The 19,074-nt window shown below is 39.7% G+C and overlaps 1 protein-coding gene across 3 annotated transcripts in view; it reads right to left on the bottom strand.

Moving 5' to 3' along the window:
* The window catches only part of kbtbd8 (kelch repeat and BTB (POZ) domain containing 8), a 29,706-nt gene extending 11,973 nt beyond the window's left edge, over positions 1-17,733 (bottom strand). The window contains exons 1-3 of one of the 3 annotated variants that reach the window (XM_080183357.1): positions 17,700-17,733; positions 2,847-3,054; positions 763-1,880 (exon numbers count right to left, since the gene is read on the bottom strand). In XM_080183357.1, coding sequence (XP_080039483.1) covers positions 763-1,880; positions 2,847-2,995 — 1,267 coding nt within the window. In that variant the 5' untranslated portion in view covers positions 2,996-3,054; positions 17,700-17,733. Of the gene's footprint in view, positions 1-762; positions 1,881-2,846; positions 3,055-17,699 lie in introns of those variants that run through there. The other 2 variants (XM_080183351.1, XM_080183366.1) reach the window with 2 other exon arrangements.
* Positions 17,734-19,074: the final 1,341 nt, after the last annotated feature.

Genomic DNA, 19,074 nt, shown 5'->3' with positions numbered 1-19,074 from the left:
CCTCTTTACTGATATGGTAATTAAAAGTTATTTTAAATTTAAAAAAAACACTGCTTCACCTACCCATCACTTTTGCATACACAAACATACGTATGCACACACAAAGTGACATAACCCTTACTCGCATTGACCCAACAAACTGAATAAATTTAGCTCAAATCTTAAAGACATACTTCCACCATCAGCTGGCTACAAACATAGCAGAGCAGCGATTAGATAAGTCAAGATGACTCACTCGAGCAATATTTCCTCAAATCAGAATTAGTAAATTGTAAGAGATTTTTTTAAATTAATTCTTGGGATATGGGCATCACTGGCATGGACAGCATTGTACCCATCCCTGGTACAATTGAGGTACATACCAAGCTATTTCAAAGAGCAGTTAACAGCCAACCATTGTTGAGAGTCTGTAGTCAAATAAAGATGAACCAAATGGAATTTTTGACAATCAGGTTATTTCAAGGTTAAGATTACTGATACTAGGTTTTTATTTCAGATTTACAGCATTTAATTATGTTTAAATTTCCCTAGTTGCTTTGGTGGGATTTGAACATACGACTCTAAATCAGTGCAGGCCTATGGATCATTTGTCTAATAGCATGCCCGCTATGCTAACTTAATGTATTAGCCTTTCATTTGCACGGCTAGATTTTCTTATTCAAGCTGATTTTCATTTGGAGTGTTATCATTGCTTGAACTTTGCATACCAACTGATGAAAAATAATTCAAAACAATGGGTACACTGAGCATCCACACCCTTACCTTGTAACACATAGATATTATCCTGATGCTCCACAGCAGCATGAAACTCCATAGCAACAGGCATCGGACAGACAGCTATCCAGCAATTGTCCCTGGCATCATAGCACTCCACTGATTTTAGTGCATTCCGTCCATCACCTTCATACACCCGACCTCCAATTGCATAAATTTTGTTACAGCAATAAACTAGTTTACACCCTATACGTGCTCTCAGCAATGGAGCTCTGGGCAACCATCTGTTTGTTGCATGGTCATGCATCCAGAAATCACTCTCTGCTTTATGATCTATAGAGACATCACTGTTACTTGGCCTGTAACCTCCTGCGATATAAATGTCATTATCAGGTGACACCAAGATTCCCACCTCCCTTAAATCATTGGGAGGCTTGCATAACTTGAAGACTTCGCCTGTGACAGTATCTAAACAAGGCACAGTTTGTTTCTTTCCTGAGTGTTTGTTGGCAGCCTCAAAGCAGATAATCATCTGTGAAGCAGTCATACCAAGTCTTGGCCTACAGCCATCAGCCCCTTCATTGTTTTTATCTTCAGAGGAATTTTTAGCCATAGCCTGTGCAAAAGTGCAAGGGATTTTCTGTAAAAAGGTCTTTTCCATCAGAGGTACACGTATACATTTGGCAAAAATGTCTGCAAGATGTGGCTCCCTTTTGTCTCTGTTATGCTCAAGCCACTGAATTATACTTTCATAAACACACTCTTCCTTTTCCACATTTAGGTCATCACTGTTTAGAATGCTTGTGAGCTGGTCTTTAGTCAAATGAAGGAACTCCTGCTCTTTGGCAACACATAAAATTTTCTTTCTAATATAATCTTGAGATTTCTCCTTCAATTCCTGGTGTCCATAAGCATCAGCAAACATGAAAACCCCAATGGAGTTCTGAGGGTCCAGTCGGCTTATCATATACTGAGCACACTGGTCCTGCAAGGATGGAATCTGGAAGAGACTAGCAGCTGTGAAAAGAGCCTGCACATTGACCTCTGTCAGTGATACTCTGGATGTATATGCATAGTCCAACACAAGCCGCATTGCATCATCTTCCACTCCCACAATTCGCACTTTTTTCTGAGTGCTCTCTGTAAGGCCACTTGTGAACATAGACCTATGAAATAAAAAAGCTTAATGAACTGAACCCATTCCGGAATAAAATATTTTCATCTATATAGTAATGTATCACAAAAGCATGTTAGCACACAGTTGATTACTTTCCAAGAACAGTCGAACACGAGATTTTGCTGCACAGCAAGAAACTACAGTGACGGAATGAACGAATGATCAATTTGTTTTTGAATATATAGGTTGAAGGGATATTGGTCAGGGCACTGGGAAAATTCAATTATTTGAATAAACCAATTGACCTTGAATGTTCCAGCAGTTTAAAACCAAATAGACCCTAAAAGTCTTATCTGAAAAGGAGCTCCTTGTACTGCACTGGGCATCAGCCTAACTTCTCTATTCTAAAGTGGGGTTTGAATTCCTTACCTTGCAATTTAGAGGAAATGCTACCTCTAAATTGGCAAACAGAAAACTGAGTTTCCTGAAAACACAACACAAAGCTATTTTACACAAAAGCTTTGTGAAACTACATTTTAAAATGGACCAAACTTAAGAATTAAACACAAGATTCCAAGTGAAATAGCTTTTCACAGATTTAATCCCAATAAACAACCTGTCCAACTCGTTTATTCTCTTTGACTGAAAATAAATCATAAAAAGAAAATTGTGAAAAACATTTCAATGTATTTTACAGTGACCCACTGACAGAGTTAAGCCATAATTAAGCTCTGGAATTAAATTTTAGACTACTTCTTCAGAACCAAGTCTTCTTAAACACCATCTGAGTTTTCTTTAAAGCAAAAATTAGACTATTCATTGAACTCCATGCCAGTTGTACATGGTCGTGTAATTAAGAGAACTAGAACTTCAAATCTTTCACAACTGAGATTAAAAGATAAAACAGTTGTTTCATTTTTTTACATCAATTGTCTCCATTCCCACCACTTTGATGTGCCATAAGCTAGTTTGTAATATTAATAAGTGACTAACTACCAAAACAGCAAAAGCATACCTAAAGTAAGGACTAATTGCAGCGAGTACATTTCGGTGACAGGAAAACGTTTTTCCATGATCTACCTCCACCACAATGTCTGTCAGCTGCTGTTCATCGTACATACATTTAAGCTGCTGCAGAATGCTACATGCATGTGCAGGGTCCATCCCAATATTCTGACTTGTACTCGAAACTCCATTGTGTCCCAGTAAAAACTTATTCAATTCTGTGGAGAGATAGGACACTAGTATTCATCATTTATCACACAAAAAAGAAACATCCAAGGTCATTTAAACATAATCACACCTACAAATGGCTTTCAGGCCTCAAAGGAAACAAACTGTAGTTCAAAGTATTAAGTGATCACAATTTTATACACATCGCCAATACCTTGCCTGGCTATCAAAAGGAGGCTAACTTCAAGGTTTGTCTGCCAGAAATACCTCAGTCCTGTTGAGTCCATTTAAAATATTAACTTTTTTTCAGATACTATTGGGGCTTGTTTGATGTTTATTTCAGACATTTTTATTCCAAAAGCACCAGTAGCAGGACACTGACAACAAAGCAAAATTCAGGAATGAAAACATCTTGCCCTTTCTTAGGGCATAAAATCAAACTCAATGCCAGACCAACAAGATCAATAACAGAGAGGAATGTTCAGTCCAAGTAAAAACAAAAGGCCTATTGCTGCAGATAGGCAACTCAAAACTAAAAACAGTTCTTAGTGACCATTAAGATAGTCCTATAGCATGACATGCCACCTGCTGTGAGGGGAATGCTCCAAGGTGAAAGGGATTCATTACATATTTACAAAAATGGAGCAACAGTTTTAATTAGTTATAACTGTACCTGTACTACATTTCAAGGTAGTTCGATAATAAAGTTCACATTATACACGTGGTTAATGTACACTTTGTTCCAAGTCACAGTAAGGAAAATATCACTGTTCCTTTACTGTCGTTGGGTCAAAAACCTGGAATTCCCATCCAAACAGCACTGTGGGTGCAGCTACGCTACATGGACTACAGCAGTTCAAGAAGACAGCTCACCATCACCTTCCCAAGGACAATTAGGGATGGGCAATAAATGCTGGCATAGCAATGAAGCCCACATGCTTTGAATTATTAAAATAGACATTAAGGAATCTTCCGCTTAGAATACACCTCCTGCATTAAGTGGATTCTGTAAATGTGATATTTACAAGGTGTCACAAAGATCCAAAATCTACTCTACATCTTTACAAAATTTACTTGACATTGTTACATACTCTACTTTGTCTGATTCACAACTAATTAAGGGGTTTCAACTAAATCATTGGCAATACCTCAAGAGATTGTGCATTATAAGTCACCCTTCATTTTGCAGGAGAATTCGCTAATGGGGGTAGTCTTTGGCGTTGAACACACAAAAATACAAGCATGCTCAAACTTACTTGCAATTCAAATTTCAGCAAAATAGTGGCCCAAGAATACTGCAATATCGAAGTAAAAATGGACAAGGGATTTTATTACTGAATTAATCCCATCACCCCTGAATCCACTAACTGGGAGACACGTTTGCACATTACCACATCAAGACACTGGAAAAGAGCTTTACATATAATAAACTACTTTGAAATGTAGAGCCTGCATAAACCATCTTGCACATAGCAGGATCCCACAAATATCAGTAAAGGTGTTAAAGGTGGAATGCTGACCAGAACAAGGAGAGAATTCCTTTGAACTTTTGATTGCCAAATATTCCTCCAGTCACATCGGACCCTAAAATTTAACATGTTTGGCAATGTGCATTTGCTCAATACCGATTGAGTCAGCCTGAATCATTTGCTGAAAGCAAATTCCAACCTATAATTTCCTGACTCAGACAGAGGATCAACAGTGAAACAAAAATGAAATCTTCACTTAACGTGTTTAAAGCCAAGCCCTGTGTTCCAAATTCTCAATGCCATTTCTACTCAGTTACGAAGGACAAACCTTCAGCTGTGACGGTCATTGTAGCACAGTGGTTAGCTCTGCTGCCTCACGGTGCCAGTGACCGGGGTTTGATTCCTGGCTTGAGTTATTGTGCAGAGTCAGCACACAGTCTGCACGGGTTTCTCCCGGGTGCTCTGGTTTCCTCCCACAGTCCAAAAGACATACTGGTTAGGTGCATTAGCCATGCTAAATTCTCCCTCAGTGTACCTGAATAGGCCAGAATGTGGCAATTAAGGGAATTTCACTACCTTCACTGCGGTGTTAATGTAAGTCTGCAACACTAAAACTCCAGCTCTCAATAACATGCTTCTAAATCCATCTTCTCAGGTTGCTAAGCTCTGGTTTCAAACCCTCTAAACTTGCATTTCTCCCTCCATACTTTGACAAATTCTCTATTTTGAGTTCTCCATCTCCTTGTGGTAGTAAGGGGCCCAATTTAAACTTTCAACAGTAACTGCACAAGTCATGCAGTTTCATCAATGGCAGAGGCTATACCTCCCTGGCTATTTCACTATGAAGCTCAGAATAACTCTTTAGGAAGAAATCAATTCATTTCAAAATGAAATTTTAGAATTGAGAAAAGCAGAAAAGGGATCATCAGTTATTGACCCTCACATTTTGTGCTAAAGTCATTGTGTGAAAGGTCAAGAAAGCAATGGCTCAGAGTGGTCTTGCACATTTTTGTTTTCTCTGCTCTTAAAGGAGAAGCAAAGTCTCAATCCACTAGTAGCAAAATGGAACAACTGCTTTAGCCTAAAGGCTTGAGAATTTAACCAGGGCTGAGTTCAGATACAACTGGACAGACAGGTTAACAAAGTAGCAATGGGAGAAGAGAATATCCACATGGCAGCAGTGAGGAAGGATGAACTGAGACAGCAGGAACCACCTCCTTTCTCACATCACCTTTTGACATAAACACTGATATTGCCAGCACCAACAGTTTTGTTTTGGTCATTTCCTCCAATTTGTTGAATGCTCTTTGCCTTTGGGAAAATCAACATTTAAAAAGCATCTGTTCAGTAAGAATTATAAACGCTTTAGTTTAAAGAAAGTGAAGAGCAAGTCTTGAGCTGCAAAAGGTAGCCAGTCTGGAGTTACTGTACCTCCCTTCTTTGTATGTTTTGGCAAAGGAAAATGGGATGAAGTTAAAAATAAAAAGTGCAAGTAAAACTTGAAAAGACAATCACAGCAAAGTTGGTTGATGAATTTTCTGGATTTACTGGAGCCACCCCTCGGGAAACACTTACATAATGCCCTGCAGCAAAATTATTTTATTTAGATTTGCTGCTAACAAATGAGATCTCACCACTTCTAGTGAATTAAAAGGTTCTCAGGTAAACGTATTCAAGTGACATTTAGTTTACTATTAGTAATCTTTCAAAGTAGCTATGCTGGTGAAATCAAGTATCTGGAATAGTACTAGATAATTTGATACAAGCTTTCATTGAAAGATGTTTATAAGCGCAGGGAGCCAGTGATTAAACATGTACAATGGGAGCACCTTTTCATAGCAGTTAGATTTTCAGAATAACCAACAGCCTAAAGGTTTTAATAACTTTCAGTCACTAGGGATTTGGCTGGCAGCTTTCCTAATGTACAGATAACAAGGCCGTTCATTTAATTTTCACCATCAGAATTTGATCGCAATCTATCAGCATTGTGTATTAAAGCCTTATTCACAGTCTGGATTAGCAGACCAATCAGATGCATAGTTGTAACAGTGACTACATCTGTTCCTGCTCCAATCATTCACACCATCGCTGCTTGTTTAATTTGCCAGGATAGAATCAGGGACTGTCAGGAAAATCAGACCGAAAATGAATTGACATGGGGCCAATTCACCAATATTCAAGTTTTTTTTTTACAGTTTGCATCCAAATCCACCTCCAGCTTTCCCACTCATTTTTAATCAATATTTATCACGATGCTTTAGGTATTATAACTGCATACCAATACACAAGTGTAATTTTCATAAATATTTTGCAACACGTATCTACTTTAAAAATATTAGTGACAATTTGCATACACAACCAACTGTAAAATGAAAAAAGTTGAAAACTCAAATTTATAGAATTGCAATCATAAAATGGCGCAGCAAAAGAGGCACTATTCAATCATTTTCGTCCACCTAGTCCCTACTAGCCTGCTTTTTCCTATTAACTCATTATCCAGTTCTTTTTGAATCTGACAATTAAATCAGCTTCCACCATTCATTCAGATCACAACTCATTGCATTAAATAATCTTCCCTCATATCATGTCAGGTTCTTTGGCGATCTTAAATCTATGTTTTCTGATTACTGACCCTACTGCCATTGCAAACACTATCACCAAACCCCTTAAAAAGAGAACACTTCAGCTTCTTCAGTCTCTCTACAAAGTCCCTCATCTCTGGTACCATTTTAGTTAATCTCTTCTTCACCTTCTCCAAGAGTGTGGTGTTCAGAACTGAACACAATATGTATTATGGCCTAATCATTACTTTTTAGAAATGTGTAGCATAACATCCTTGCTTAACCTTCACAATTTGTGCTGTCACTGTCAAAGATTTGTGTACGTACACCTGCAAGTCTTCTTGCACCCTCTAAAATTGAACTATTTAATTTATATTGCTTCTCCTTGTTTTTCCTACTGTATCACTTCACATATATGTTAAATGTCTGCCCATTTCACCTGAAGTCTGCTATCTTGCTCATCGTTTACAGCATTCTCAAGTTACGTAATTTTGTAAACACGGAAATTATGCCCCTGCACACTCAAGTCCAGGTCATCAATATAGCATTAGGAGCACTGATCCTAATATTGACCTCTGGAGAACACCACTGTCTAACTCCCTGTAGTCTGAAATAGTTGCTCACCCACTATTTTCTGCCCCTGAACCAATTTTGTATCAATGCTGACATAATTTAGTTCATTTAATATTGCTTATTAAGTCCATTGTGTGGAAGTTTGTCAAAAAAAACTTTTTGAAAGCTCAGAGATCAACCTTTTTACTTCTCTGGAGAACAACTCTAAGTTACTATCTAAAAAGTTTTTATAACTCACTGGGCAAATTAAAGTTTTTTTTGCAAAACTTAAATACAATAATATTGTGAGAAAATACCACAAATGAAAAGCAGCATCTTGCACAAATTATCTTACTTGAATTAAGTACTTGCCTATTGATGGGCAAATTGACCACTGCCATAAAGAGACGTCACCAAACCACAAGCAGGCAAATGATCTTCAATTTACTTTCTAGTATAAAATGAGCCATCTTCAGTTTCTTAAATAACAGTTACAAAGGTAAAAGTCTAAACTGAAGAAACAAGGAAGTAGTATGCTGACCAAATGACATCATCCAACTAACTACTGTCCTCTAAACTACACCAAAGTTGCCTGTAGATAATTCAAATGTGATCACACAAAAAATAGTGTAACTGTGAAATATAGACCTGTGGGGAGATGTAAAACTGTATGGATTGTGTATTTTATGCACACACAAAATCCTCTGAAACTGATACGAAGCAAGCACAAATTATACATAAGAGGTCAAGTCGAATGGTATAAAATTACACAACTGCTCACCAAGAGTACTACTGGGGTACCAATGTATAAAAAACAAAGCTTGTGACACACACTTAAGTCTTTCACAAAGTTAGCCTGTTCAGTTTAGATACCAATACAACAGATAGCAATCACGTGCTTCTTGTTTACTTATCAAAAACTTGATTTATACAGTATCTTTCCTGAAAGAAAATAACCCAATATAGTTTGCAGGAGTGCATGATAAAACTTGTCAATCAAAGGAGATATCAGGTTATTACAGTAGGTGACTAAGATCTTGATCAAAGTGATATGTTTTAAGGAGGGTTTTCAAGGACAGAGGCAAAGAAGTTTTGGGAAGAAGTTCATGACCAATGAGTCAAGAGGAGCTGGAGGGAGAGAGAAATGCTCAGGGGGCACAAGAGATCAGAGATGGAGAAAGGCAGAGGTCAAAGGTGGCTGTGGATAGATAGGGAGGAGCAGTGGCTTGGAGAAATTTAGTTAAAAATTATAATTTTTAAATGTGATACTGCACTGTAATATGATACAGGAATTTGCTGCAGGTTAGGATATGAGAGGCGGTGTTTGGATGAACTCAACTTTATGAAGAATGGAAGATGAGGTCTAATAAGAGGGCATTGGAATAGTGGAACCTGAAGGCAAAAACATAGTAAAGAGTTACAACAGCAGTCAGGCTTACGCAGTGACAGAGACAAACCATGTCAAATGCAGAAGTAGACAGTTTCTGATAACAGGATATGAGTCAAGAAACTCAGCTTAGGGCCAAACAGATCACTGAGATTGCAAGCAGTTGGGCTGTCTGAGGCAGCTCCAAAGAAAATGAAATTGACGATGAGACCTAAAGACACCACTTTTGTTTTCCCAGTGCTTTAACTGGGGGAAATGGCAGCTCGTCCATGACCAGGCGACTGACAACACAAGAAATAGTGGATGGAAGTGGGATGTTGATGATAGACCTAGGTAGCATTGCAGTATATTATACCACAAAGGTTATTGTCAGAACTAAAATTCATTCATTTGTAGAACACACATTGTTGAGTTTCGTCCTCCTTTAAAGATTTCCAAGCTACTTTCCTGACTTCAAGGAGGCATCTTACAAGCACTCTTCGACGTTTATTAAATGAAATACTGCATTGTCAAACATACCTGTTAATTTTGCTATATTTGATCCCTCCAATTCGTGGTTGCTTATTCAAACCAGACATACCAAGGCAGTGCTATATTTTCCCCCCTCTCCCCAGTCACCCACTTACAAGTGCTTCCACACCCATTTAATTCCTCCAATCTCCTGACAACATGTTCACATACTCCAACAATTTTAATGTTCTCAACACTATCAGCATTACAGGTGGCTCCCGGATTTCACGTCCACGTACTCAAACTCCCATGATTCCCTATCTCCAGGTTCAGCCCTGCAATTTCCCCACTGTTTAGAAATCTTCCCTGTCATCACGATGTGTCCTGTCACATTAGGAATCAAAATTAAAGTACATAAATACATTCACATCCAAATATAGCATCTTGAGACAACGTAAATGCTATCTGAAAGTTGTGTAAAATGAACTTCTTTGGAGTGAATCTGAATTTTTCAGGATTAAATATTCAATGAAAGATTCTGGTTTGAAAAGTACCTTTTACCTTCAGGTGTTGTGCTTGTCTAATTAATGGATAATCAAGATCATTTAATTTTTTAAAAGTCTTTTATTGAATTTAGTAAACAAATATTTTAAAAAGTCAAGATGCAAAAATGCCTTACAATTTCTTCCTTGTGACTCTCCATACCACAACTAATTAACTTAAATGGTCCGAGCAGAATTTCAGGATCTACAACTTTCTTCCATTCTATCTAGCACTGGGTAAAAAGTAATTCTCATTCTGATCAGAGAAAGGTTGAATCAAAACGGGATTTTTAAAAATGATGCAGAAGATGAAATAGAAAGGAAAATCATTTCCTTTTCCTTCAACCGATTCAGTCACCTTCCAAAAATTCCAACAGAAAAGTTAATCACCCTCCATTGTTCAACCATTCTTTCAGCAAGTCCCACCCAGGATTTCATGCATCACAACTAAAGGCACTGGTTTACAATAACTGAGCTCAAATTCCACGTTATTACTTTCAGATACCAGAAATCTTAAAATAGAATTAGGGAGTTTTATGATTCATTCCCACATATTTCAAATTGGGCTGGTTTTGCCCAAACTTAAGAGACCATGCAAAAGTCTAAATGTATGTCTAACATTTTAACTATCCCACACATCTACAATTTACTGAAGGCAAAGTATGCTTCCACATTAGTGGGCTAAACATTCACTAAATGATTCCTATTCCATGCTAATTAACTGAAGAATGTCTATTATTATTATTAAATAAAAACAGCCATGTGCAATGCCTTATTTCCAACTCTATTAGATGCACCAACAATAAACGAGAGAGAAACATAAACCATAATCATCTACGGCAACATTAAAATTCAAAACACCAACTTCATGGACGACATATTTAGAGTTGGAAAAGCTTTTTTAATTAATGGAATTTTACGAGATGTATTGGTCTCTTATTCATTTAGAAATACACTCATTTGCTATCCAATTAATTTTGCAAAATTTTAAATCAATTATACTAAGCCTAAAATATAACTTGTGATCAGCGAGTTGGAGATTAGACAGGTAAGGAAAATCACAGTGCTGGCCCTGGCAGTCTCAGCCACACAACAGACGAGGGTGCAACATCTATCAGTTATGTAAACTTCTTTAAGACATCCCAAAATCATGAAAAGCACTATATCAATACAAGTTTGTGCTTTCCTTCCAGGCAATTCACCTGGCTACAAGAGGCTAAAAATATTAAACCTGGTTTGCAGTGATTGACGAGTATCCACATGGGGACTGTCCGGACCACCACCACTGGAAAGCTATTGATTATGAATAAGCAAAAATAAGTACCAACTAATTGAGTGTAGTTTTGGACAGTTCACAGTCCCCAAAAACATGATCCTAACACAGTACCTTCAAGACAAGTAAAGTAGGGCTTAAAGAAACTGGGGATAGGGTGGGAAGGGGCAGAAAGATATGAAAGAATGAGATAATGAAAGAAGTGGGAAGGGAGTCCTCAATGCTTGATTTTTTTTGCCAATTTTCTTCCCCTTGTACATACATTGATCATCTTCCAATGTTTCAGTCAAATGACCAATCTTCATGTGTTACCCTAACAGCAAATGTCAGGTTAGATTTTTTTAAAATGACAATGACAGCAGAATGGAAACAAGTTACAACATTATATGATCCAGTCCTCAGGTAGCATGCACACACTAAATTTGGTTATTTCAGTGTTACAATTATGAAGTTTATGTTTTGGGATGGTATTTTTGTAGCTAGGGTAAAACAAAGGGAGCTGGGATCACGTGATTTGTTCCGCAGTCTGCCTGGATAGTTTGATTGGTAGAGATTAGAGGAAGGCTTTTATCATTTTCCCTTGGAAAGAACGTGCAAGGTATTTGTTTGGACGCATGGATAGCAACCTATGTGTTAAGAGTGGAGTCGCCCCAATTCCTATGAAGGTACTGAAAGTACTGGGTTGTAACCCATATGTAAGCCATCCATTTATTTCTAAGGTGAAAGAGTTAAGATCATGCAGAGCTAGTCAGCACTTATAACACATTGGCCTTGCCTCCAGATAGATGTTACCATGGAGAATACAGTGTAGAGGAAGCCATTTTTGAGAGCAGGTTAGAGACTTCTGTATAAATCATTGAAATATCACAGATAGCAGTTTTGTTTGCTTAACAGAGAGAAGAGGCTAATTGCCCCTGCTGAGGAAGAGTGACAGCCTTTATTAAGGAAGAAGCCACATCCTGCAGCTACCTAAGGATTCCAGAAAATTTGGCCTGACATGGCCAGAGGGGAAGAATCATCAGGACGTGCTTTACTGCTGGTAGTAGATTAAGGAGATCTCTAAAAACTAAAATTAAGTGTCTGCAAACAGTCACTTGAAGTTAGTATAACATGGAAGGGATCAACTGGGCAGTTTGATTTAACACATTAATTCTGTAAAAAGTGCAATATATGATGGGTATAAAATTGCTTTCTGTAGTTTCAAATATAACCTGCCTAGAAAATAATAGTGTTTAGTCATGTGTTTGTCATTTCTTACAGTAAAAATTTAAAAACATGATCTCTTATCATATTATCCTTTGCAGTTATGGGTCTCTACAGTGATCGTAACAACAGTTGCATGCATAAATCAGCAATTCTATGCAACCTAATCAAGATAGGCACTGAATATAATGGAAGTGTGAAGTCATTTGACCTTGTAAGGATCTCTTTCCAGTAGGGCGGCACAGTGGTTAGCACTGCTGCTTCACAGCTCCAGGGACCTGGGTTTGAGTCCCGGTTTGGGTCACTGTCTGTGTGGAGTTTACACATTCTCATGCCTGCGTGGGTTTTCTCTGGGTGCTCCAGTTTCCTCCCGCAGTCCAAAGATGTGCGGGTTAGGTTGACTGGCCGTGCTAAAATTGCCCCTTAGTGTCCTGAGATGCATAGGTTAGAGAGATTAATGGATAAAATATGTAGGGATGTGGGGTAGGGCCTTGGTGGGATTACGATCGGTGCAGACTCGATAGGCCAAATGGTCTCTTTCTGTGCTGTACGGTTTCTATGACTGAGTTGTCATCTCAAACTGCGGACTACAACATATGCTTTTACAATCTCTGAATTTCTAGTCATCTTAAAACTGGACATAGTAATTTCAATACTGCACGCTAACATGCTAATACCATTTGCTAACATAAAGGTTTGTTAAGGATCTGCAATGATATAGCTGTTGAATGTCAAAGGGAAGTGGTTAAGTCTCTCTTGTAAATGGCCTTTGCCTGGCACTATGTAACACAAATGTTAATTGCCACTTACCATGTTCTTCAGTCCAAACCTGCTACTTCATTTTGTGCAAATGGAACTGAACAATGTAATCAGCAAATATCCTCACTTAGAATGAAGGGAAGGTTATTGATGAAGCAGTTAAGATTGCTGGGCCTAGGACACTACCTTGAGGCGCTCCTGCAATGATGTCCTAAGACTAGGGTGATTGGTACCCAATTTCCTTTACCCTAGATGTTACTTCAGCCAGTGAACAGTCTTCCGAAGATTTCCATGGACTTCAATTTTACTTCTGTGTCTTGAAGCCACATCAAGTCAAATGCTGCCTTGATGTCAAGGGCAGTCTCACATTTGACCATATTTAGACTAAAGCTGTAATGAGGTTTGAAGAAGGGTGATCAGGGCAGAATGCAAACTGAACATTCGTGAACAAAATGTGACAGCTCTGCCAATGAGTTTGCTACTTTGCTGCTGGTGGAATGGTAAAAAGCTGGATTGGATTTGTCCCGTTTTCTGTGGATAGAACATAATCTTCACAAATTTTACAATTTTATTCAGCAGATACCAGACAATCCATTCAGTTATGTTTTTTATATGCCATTTGAGAGCAGTTAGGAGTTAATCATATTGCTGTGGATCTGGAGTTATAGGTCAGTCAAACTAAGCAAGGACTTTATTCCCTCGAGGATATTAGGGAACCAGATGAGTTTTTAAAATGACAATCCAATAACTTCAAGGACACTATTATTGATACAACTTTTTGTTCCAGACTTATCTAATTAACAATTTAAATTTCCCAGTTGTAATGGTAGGATTTGAATACATGTCTCGGGATCATATGCGTAGATCTGTGGATTACTAGCCTGATAACATAAGAATTTGAGAATAGATTAGGTAAATGGTTGAAGATTGAAATACAGCAAAGGGAAAAAGAAACAATAAGACTGGTTGTGTAAGCCTATTTCAGTATTGCAAATCTCAGAAAATAAAAAAAGTAAAGGTTTTAAAAAGTTTGGTAATTAATCACAAGTAGACTTACATTAACACTGCAATGGAGTTACTGTGAAAATCCCTGAGGCACCACACTCTGGTACCTGTTCACATACAGAGGGAGAATTTAGCATGGCCAATGCACCTAACCAGCGTGTCTTTCAGACGGGAAGGAAAGCAGAACACCCAGAGGAAACCCACATAGACATGGGAAGAACATGCAAACTCCACACAGACAATGACCCAAGGAATTGAACCTGGTTACCAGCACTGTGAGGCAGCAGTGCTAACCACTGTGCCACCCCAATAAATGGGCAAATTAGTCATGATAGCAAACAGAAGGCCCTCAAGCAGCACATTCTCCCAACTTCCAATTCTTTTCAAAATGCCTGAAACAGCAATCAAGATCACCCATTACAGTGAGAATCCAGTATTAAGGAGGTAATAGCAAAGTAGAAAAACATCAATAAACGATGATGCAGTGGTAACATGGATTTGTGAATGGGAAATATTTGAAAAATTAATTGGAATACTTGAGGGCATAACAAGCATGGGCATAAATGGAAAACTAGAAGATGTAGTACATATAAAATTTGAAAAGGCGCATGAGCAGTAACTGCCGAAGACAAGAGCTTATAGTGTTGTGGGTGATATTTTAGCACAGGTAGAGAATAGGCTAACCAACAGGAAATAGTCCATATAATGGATCATTTTCAGGTTAACAAAGTGTAACTAGTGGAGTGCCACAGCGTCTCAAATATTTATAATCTATATTAATGATTTGGTTGAAGGGATTGAGCATGTTGTTGCCAAATCCAGGTCAGAGGTGACAAAGACAAGGGATTACAGGTTCAAGGTGAGGGGGGCAAGGTTTAACTCAGATATCAGAGGGACATATTTTACAGAGGGTGGTGGCGGCCTGGAATGCACTGCCAAGCGGGGTGGTGGACACGTCATGCAGGGTTCATTTAAGACTTATCTGGATAGTCACATGAGCAGACTGGGAATGGAGGGATACAGAAGAATGGTCTAGTTGGACCAACGAGTGGTGCAGGCTTGGAGGGCCGAAGGGCTGTTTGCTGTGCTGTATTGTTCTTTGTTCAAATCTGCTGATATGAAGGTCGGGAGGAAAGCAAATTGAGAGGAAGATGCACAAGGGATATAGATAAATGAACTGAGCAGCCAAAAATTTGTCAGATGGAGCATAATACAGAAAAGTGTGAAGGCCATTTTGGCAAGATTAGAAAAGCAGAATATTTAAACAAAGTTGCAGAATGCTGCAATAGAAGGGTTTCGGTGCTCTTGCACATGAATCACAAAAAGTTAACATGCAGGTACAGCAAGTAATTAGGTTGGCATTTATTGATTTGATTTATTATTGTCACGTATCGAGATAGTGAAAAGCATTCATAGAATCCCTACGGTGCAGAAGGCCATTCAGCCCATCAAGCCTGCACTAACTACAATCCTACCCAGGCCCTATTCCTGTAACCCTACATATCGACTCTGCTAATCACCTTACACTAGGGTCAATGTTATACAGACAAAACATACCGTTCGTAGAATACAGAGAAGGAAAGTAGAGGGTGCAGAATGTGGTGTTGCAGTTACATTTAGGGTGACAAGGAAGATCACCTTAATATATGGTACGTCCATTCAAGAGTCTGATGGCTGCAGGAAGCTGTCTTGTGAGATCCGTAGAGGATTTTGATGAGATCACATCTGTAGTACTGCACAGTTTTGGTCGCCTTCATATTTGCATTGGAAGTAATTCAGAGAAGGCTCACTAGAGTGATTATTAGAATGAAAGGCTTTCTTTTATAAGGAAAGTTTGAACAGGTTGGGCCAATAATCATTGGAGTTAAGAATAACGAGATCTTGTTGAAACATACAAGATTCTGAGTGGGTTCGATAGGTTAGATACGCAGATGATCTAGAATTAAGGGGTACTGTTTAAAAATTAATCCCCCATTTAAGGTAGAAATGAGGAAGAAATCTCCTCTCGTGGTCAGTGCATTTCAGAATTATTTTCCCACAGGAAGTGGAGGAGGTTTGGTCATTGAATATATTTAAGACTGAGTTAGATAGATTTTTGATTGACAAGTCAGTCAAGGATCAGGCTACAGTCAGATCAACCATAACGTTATTGAATGGTGAGCAGGCTCACTAGGCTGAATGGCCCATTCCTCCTCCTACTACGGACTGCAGAGTGGTACTTTGGTTAGCACTGCTGCCTCACAGCGCCAGGGACCCAGGTTCAATTCCAGCCTTGGGCGACTGTGTGGAGTTTGAACATTCTCTCATGCTTGCGTGGGTTTCCTGTGAGTGCTCCGGTTTCCTCCCACAATCCAAAGATGTGAGGGTTAGGTTGAGTGGCTATGTTAAATTGCCCCTTAGTCTCAGCGGGATTAGCAAAGTGAAAATGTAGGGTTGTAGGGATAGGGCCTGGTTGAAATTGCTGTTGGTGCAGGCTCAATGGGCCAAATGGCTTCTTTCTGCACTGTGGGGATTCTATAATTCTAGTCCTGTTTATGATCATATTCTATTTAACACATGGCAAATATGCAGCAAACACTTTAGGAAAAGTTTGCTCAATTAGTCTCACAAATGTCCAACTAGCCAAGTCTGACTTTAGAATTTCAGTACACATCCTAATGCAGGTACAGTGCCACAAATCAATTGAAATGGATGTCCCTTAAACTGATGAACCAGAGTAAGAAACAACTTGCTGCTCAAATTTCATCAAGTGAAAATGTCAGTCTATTTCTTTAAAATTACTTCCATGATTTTTCCAACTATGCAATATGTATGAAATGATATTGCAATAAAGTTTCCCATCAAAAAAAAACTCATCTAAAAAGGCTGAGAAATAAAGCAGTTAAGTAACATGTTAGGTGAAAAAATGGGTGAAGAATATTTTAAAATACCCAATTTACCTCATCAGGCATTAAAGCACATCTTAACCACAAATACTCATTTTTGTTCACATTCATACAGGCACCTAATCAACTCAAACCACAACATATTCCTCTCCCCTTCAGAAGAGGCAATTAAATTATCACACTTTGGGGGTTCACCAAGAAATTATCTTTCTTTTGGAGTTGTGAATTCGAGCAATCGCCCTGACAAGGAAAGATCTCCCTCGCCTGAACCTCAAGGGGAATGATCAAACAAAGCAATAAAAAAACAACTTCCCTCAAAGGGACACAGAGGGTGCAGAAGGCAGTTGTTGTCAGGGAAGGAGCAACAAGCAGAGGGCAGCAGGGCCTAGCAACCTTCCTCCCCGGCCGGGCTCCTAAAGCTGGATTACCCTCCTCCCCAGCCAGCGGACCATTGTTTGCCGGGCTACTGCTGCTGTTCTCCCCCCGCCCTGTCTCGTCCACAGCGGCCTTTCCAGGCCTGCCGGTACGGGATTGCCGCGGCCACCGCCGCCACACCATGTCCGTGTCTGCCGCGCCTGTGGAACAATAAAGGGTGAGAGACTGACTCACTGACCCGCTGCTGCAGCCATCCTAACCGCCTGGAGTGACGGGACGAAGCGGCGCCTCCCCCACCCCCTTCACCCTCACGCAGCCGCCGCCGCCGGCTCAACACAACAGCCAATCAGCGCGGCGGCCGTGCGCGTGGCCGCTCCCCGCGCGCCCTCCGCGCGTCGCGTGCCGTCCACTCTCCCGCGCGTGCGCGCTCCGCTCCCACTGTCTCTGCGGCGGGGGGCTTGGTGTATGTCTGTGTGCAGCTTCCCTCTGCTAAACTTTAGGGTGCAGTTTAAAACCCGACAACTCGCCCCCTCAGCTCCCGAAAATGGGGAAAGTCAGTGGCACAATTGGTTGGCCCTGCTGCCTCTCAACTCCAACCATTATTTTGTAAATTGAGTTTGTGTCTTTATATGCCCTGCTTGTGAATAGAACTCCCGCTCACCTGCCCAAGGAGCAGCCAGCGCTCTGAAAGATAGTGTCTTTTGCTACCAAATAAACTTGTTGGACTTTAACCTGGTGTTGTGAGACTTCTTACCTCTCAACGCCACAGGGACCCGAGTTCGATTCCAGGCATGGATCACTGTCTGTGAGGAGTTTGCACGTTCTCCCTGTGTCCCCATGTGGGTTTCCTCTGGCTGTTCCAGTTTCCTCCAACAGTCTGAAAGACACGCTGGTTAGGTGCATTGGCCATGCTGAATTTCCCCTCAGTTTATTTATTAGTCACATTCTTTGCAGTGTTAATGTAAGCCTACTTGTGACACTAATAAATAAACTTTAGACGTGAAATTGCCGGTGGACCGCTATCACCAGCACTGTCAACAGTTTGCATTCACAGAGTGGTTATAGCATATGAGACCATTCAGTGGTGTCACTGCTAGCTGAGATATTTGGTTTGATTTGGTTGTTGACCTTTTCCCGGTAGCTTGCTAGCCATCAATAGGTCCAGGCAGCGGGCGATTGACAGGATTGTCCATCCTGACTGCCCCTCTACTGTGGCTACAGTCGCAGCCAGGTGTCCCTGGAGAGGAAGCATCGGTGTCCACGGGCACAGTTGACATCTTCCGTGCCTGTGGGCACAGCAAGGACTGGGGTACATTATAAACCCTGAAAATCACATCTTGATTTAAGTTTCCTTTGTGCTTAGATTTTGGTTCAGGCTGCTCCCCCTCCTTTTGGTTCCCCCTTTTAATTTGTCCCTAAGTTAATTTGAGTTAGTTTTTTTGATTGTATGAAAATAAATCCCTGTAGCCCTCTTCATATCTCTTCATATATTTATCCAATTTTCTCTTGAAGGCCAAGATTCACTTTCCCTCAACCCATTCTCAGATCCTAATCATTGGCTGCATGAAGAAGATTTTTCTGGTGCCATCATTTCCTCTTTTGCCTATCT

Source organism: Carcharhinus amblyrhynchos, chromosome 3 (genome assembly GCF_965287045.1).
Source record: "Carcharhinus amblyrhynchos chromosome 3, sCarAmb.v2.hapA, whole genome shotgun sequence".
In the NCBI taxonomy this organism is placed as follows: domain Eukaryota; kingdom Metazoa; phylum Chordata; class Chondrichthyes; order Carcharhiniformes; family Carcharhinidae; genus Carcharhinus; species Carcharhinus amblyrhynchos.
Note: the sequence above shows the minus strand (reverse complement) of the source record. Positions and strands in the feature narration are given on the sequence as shown.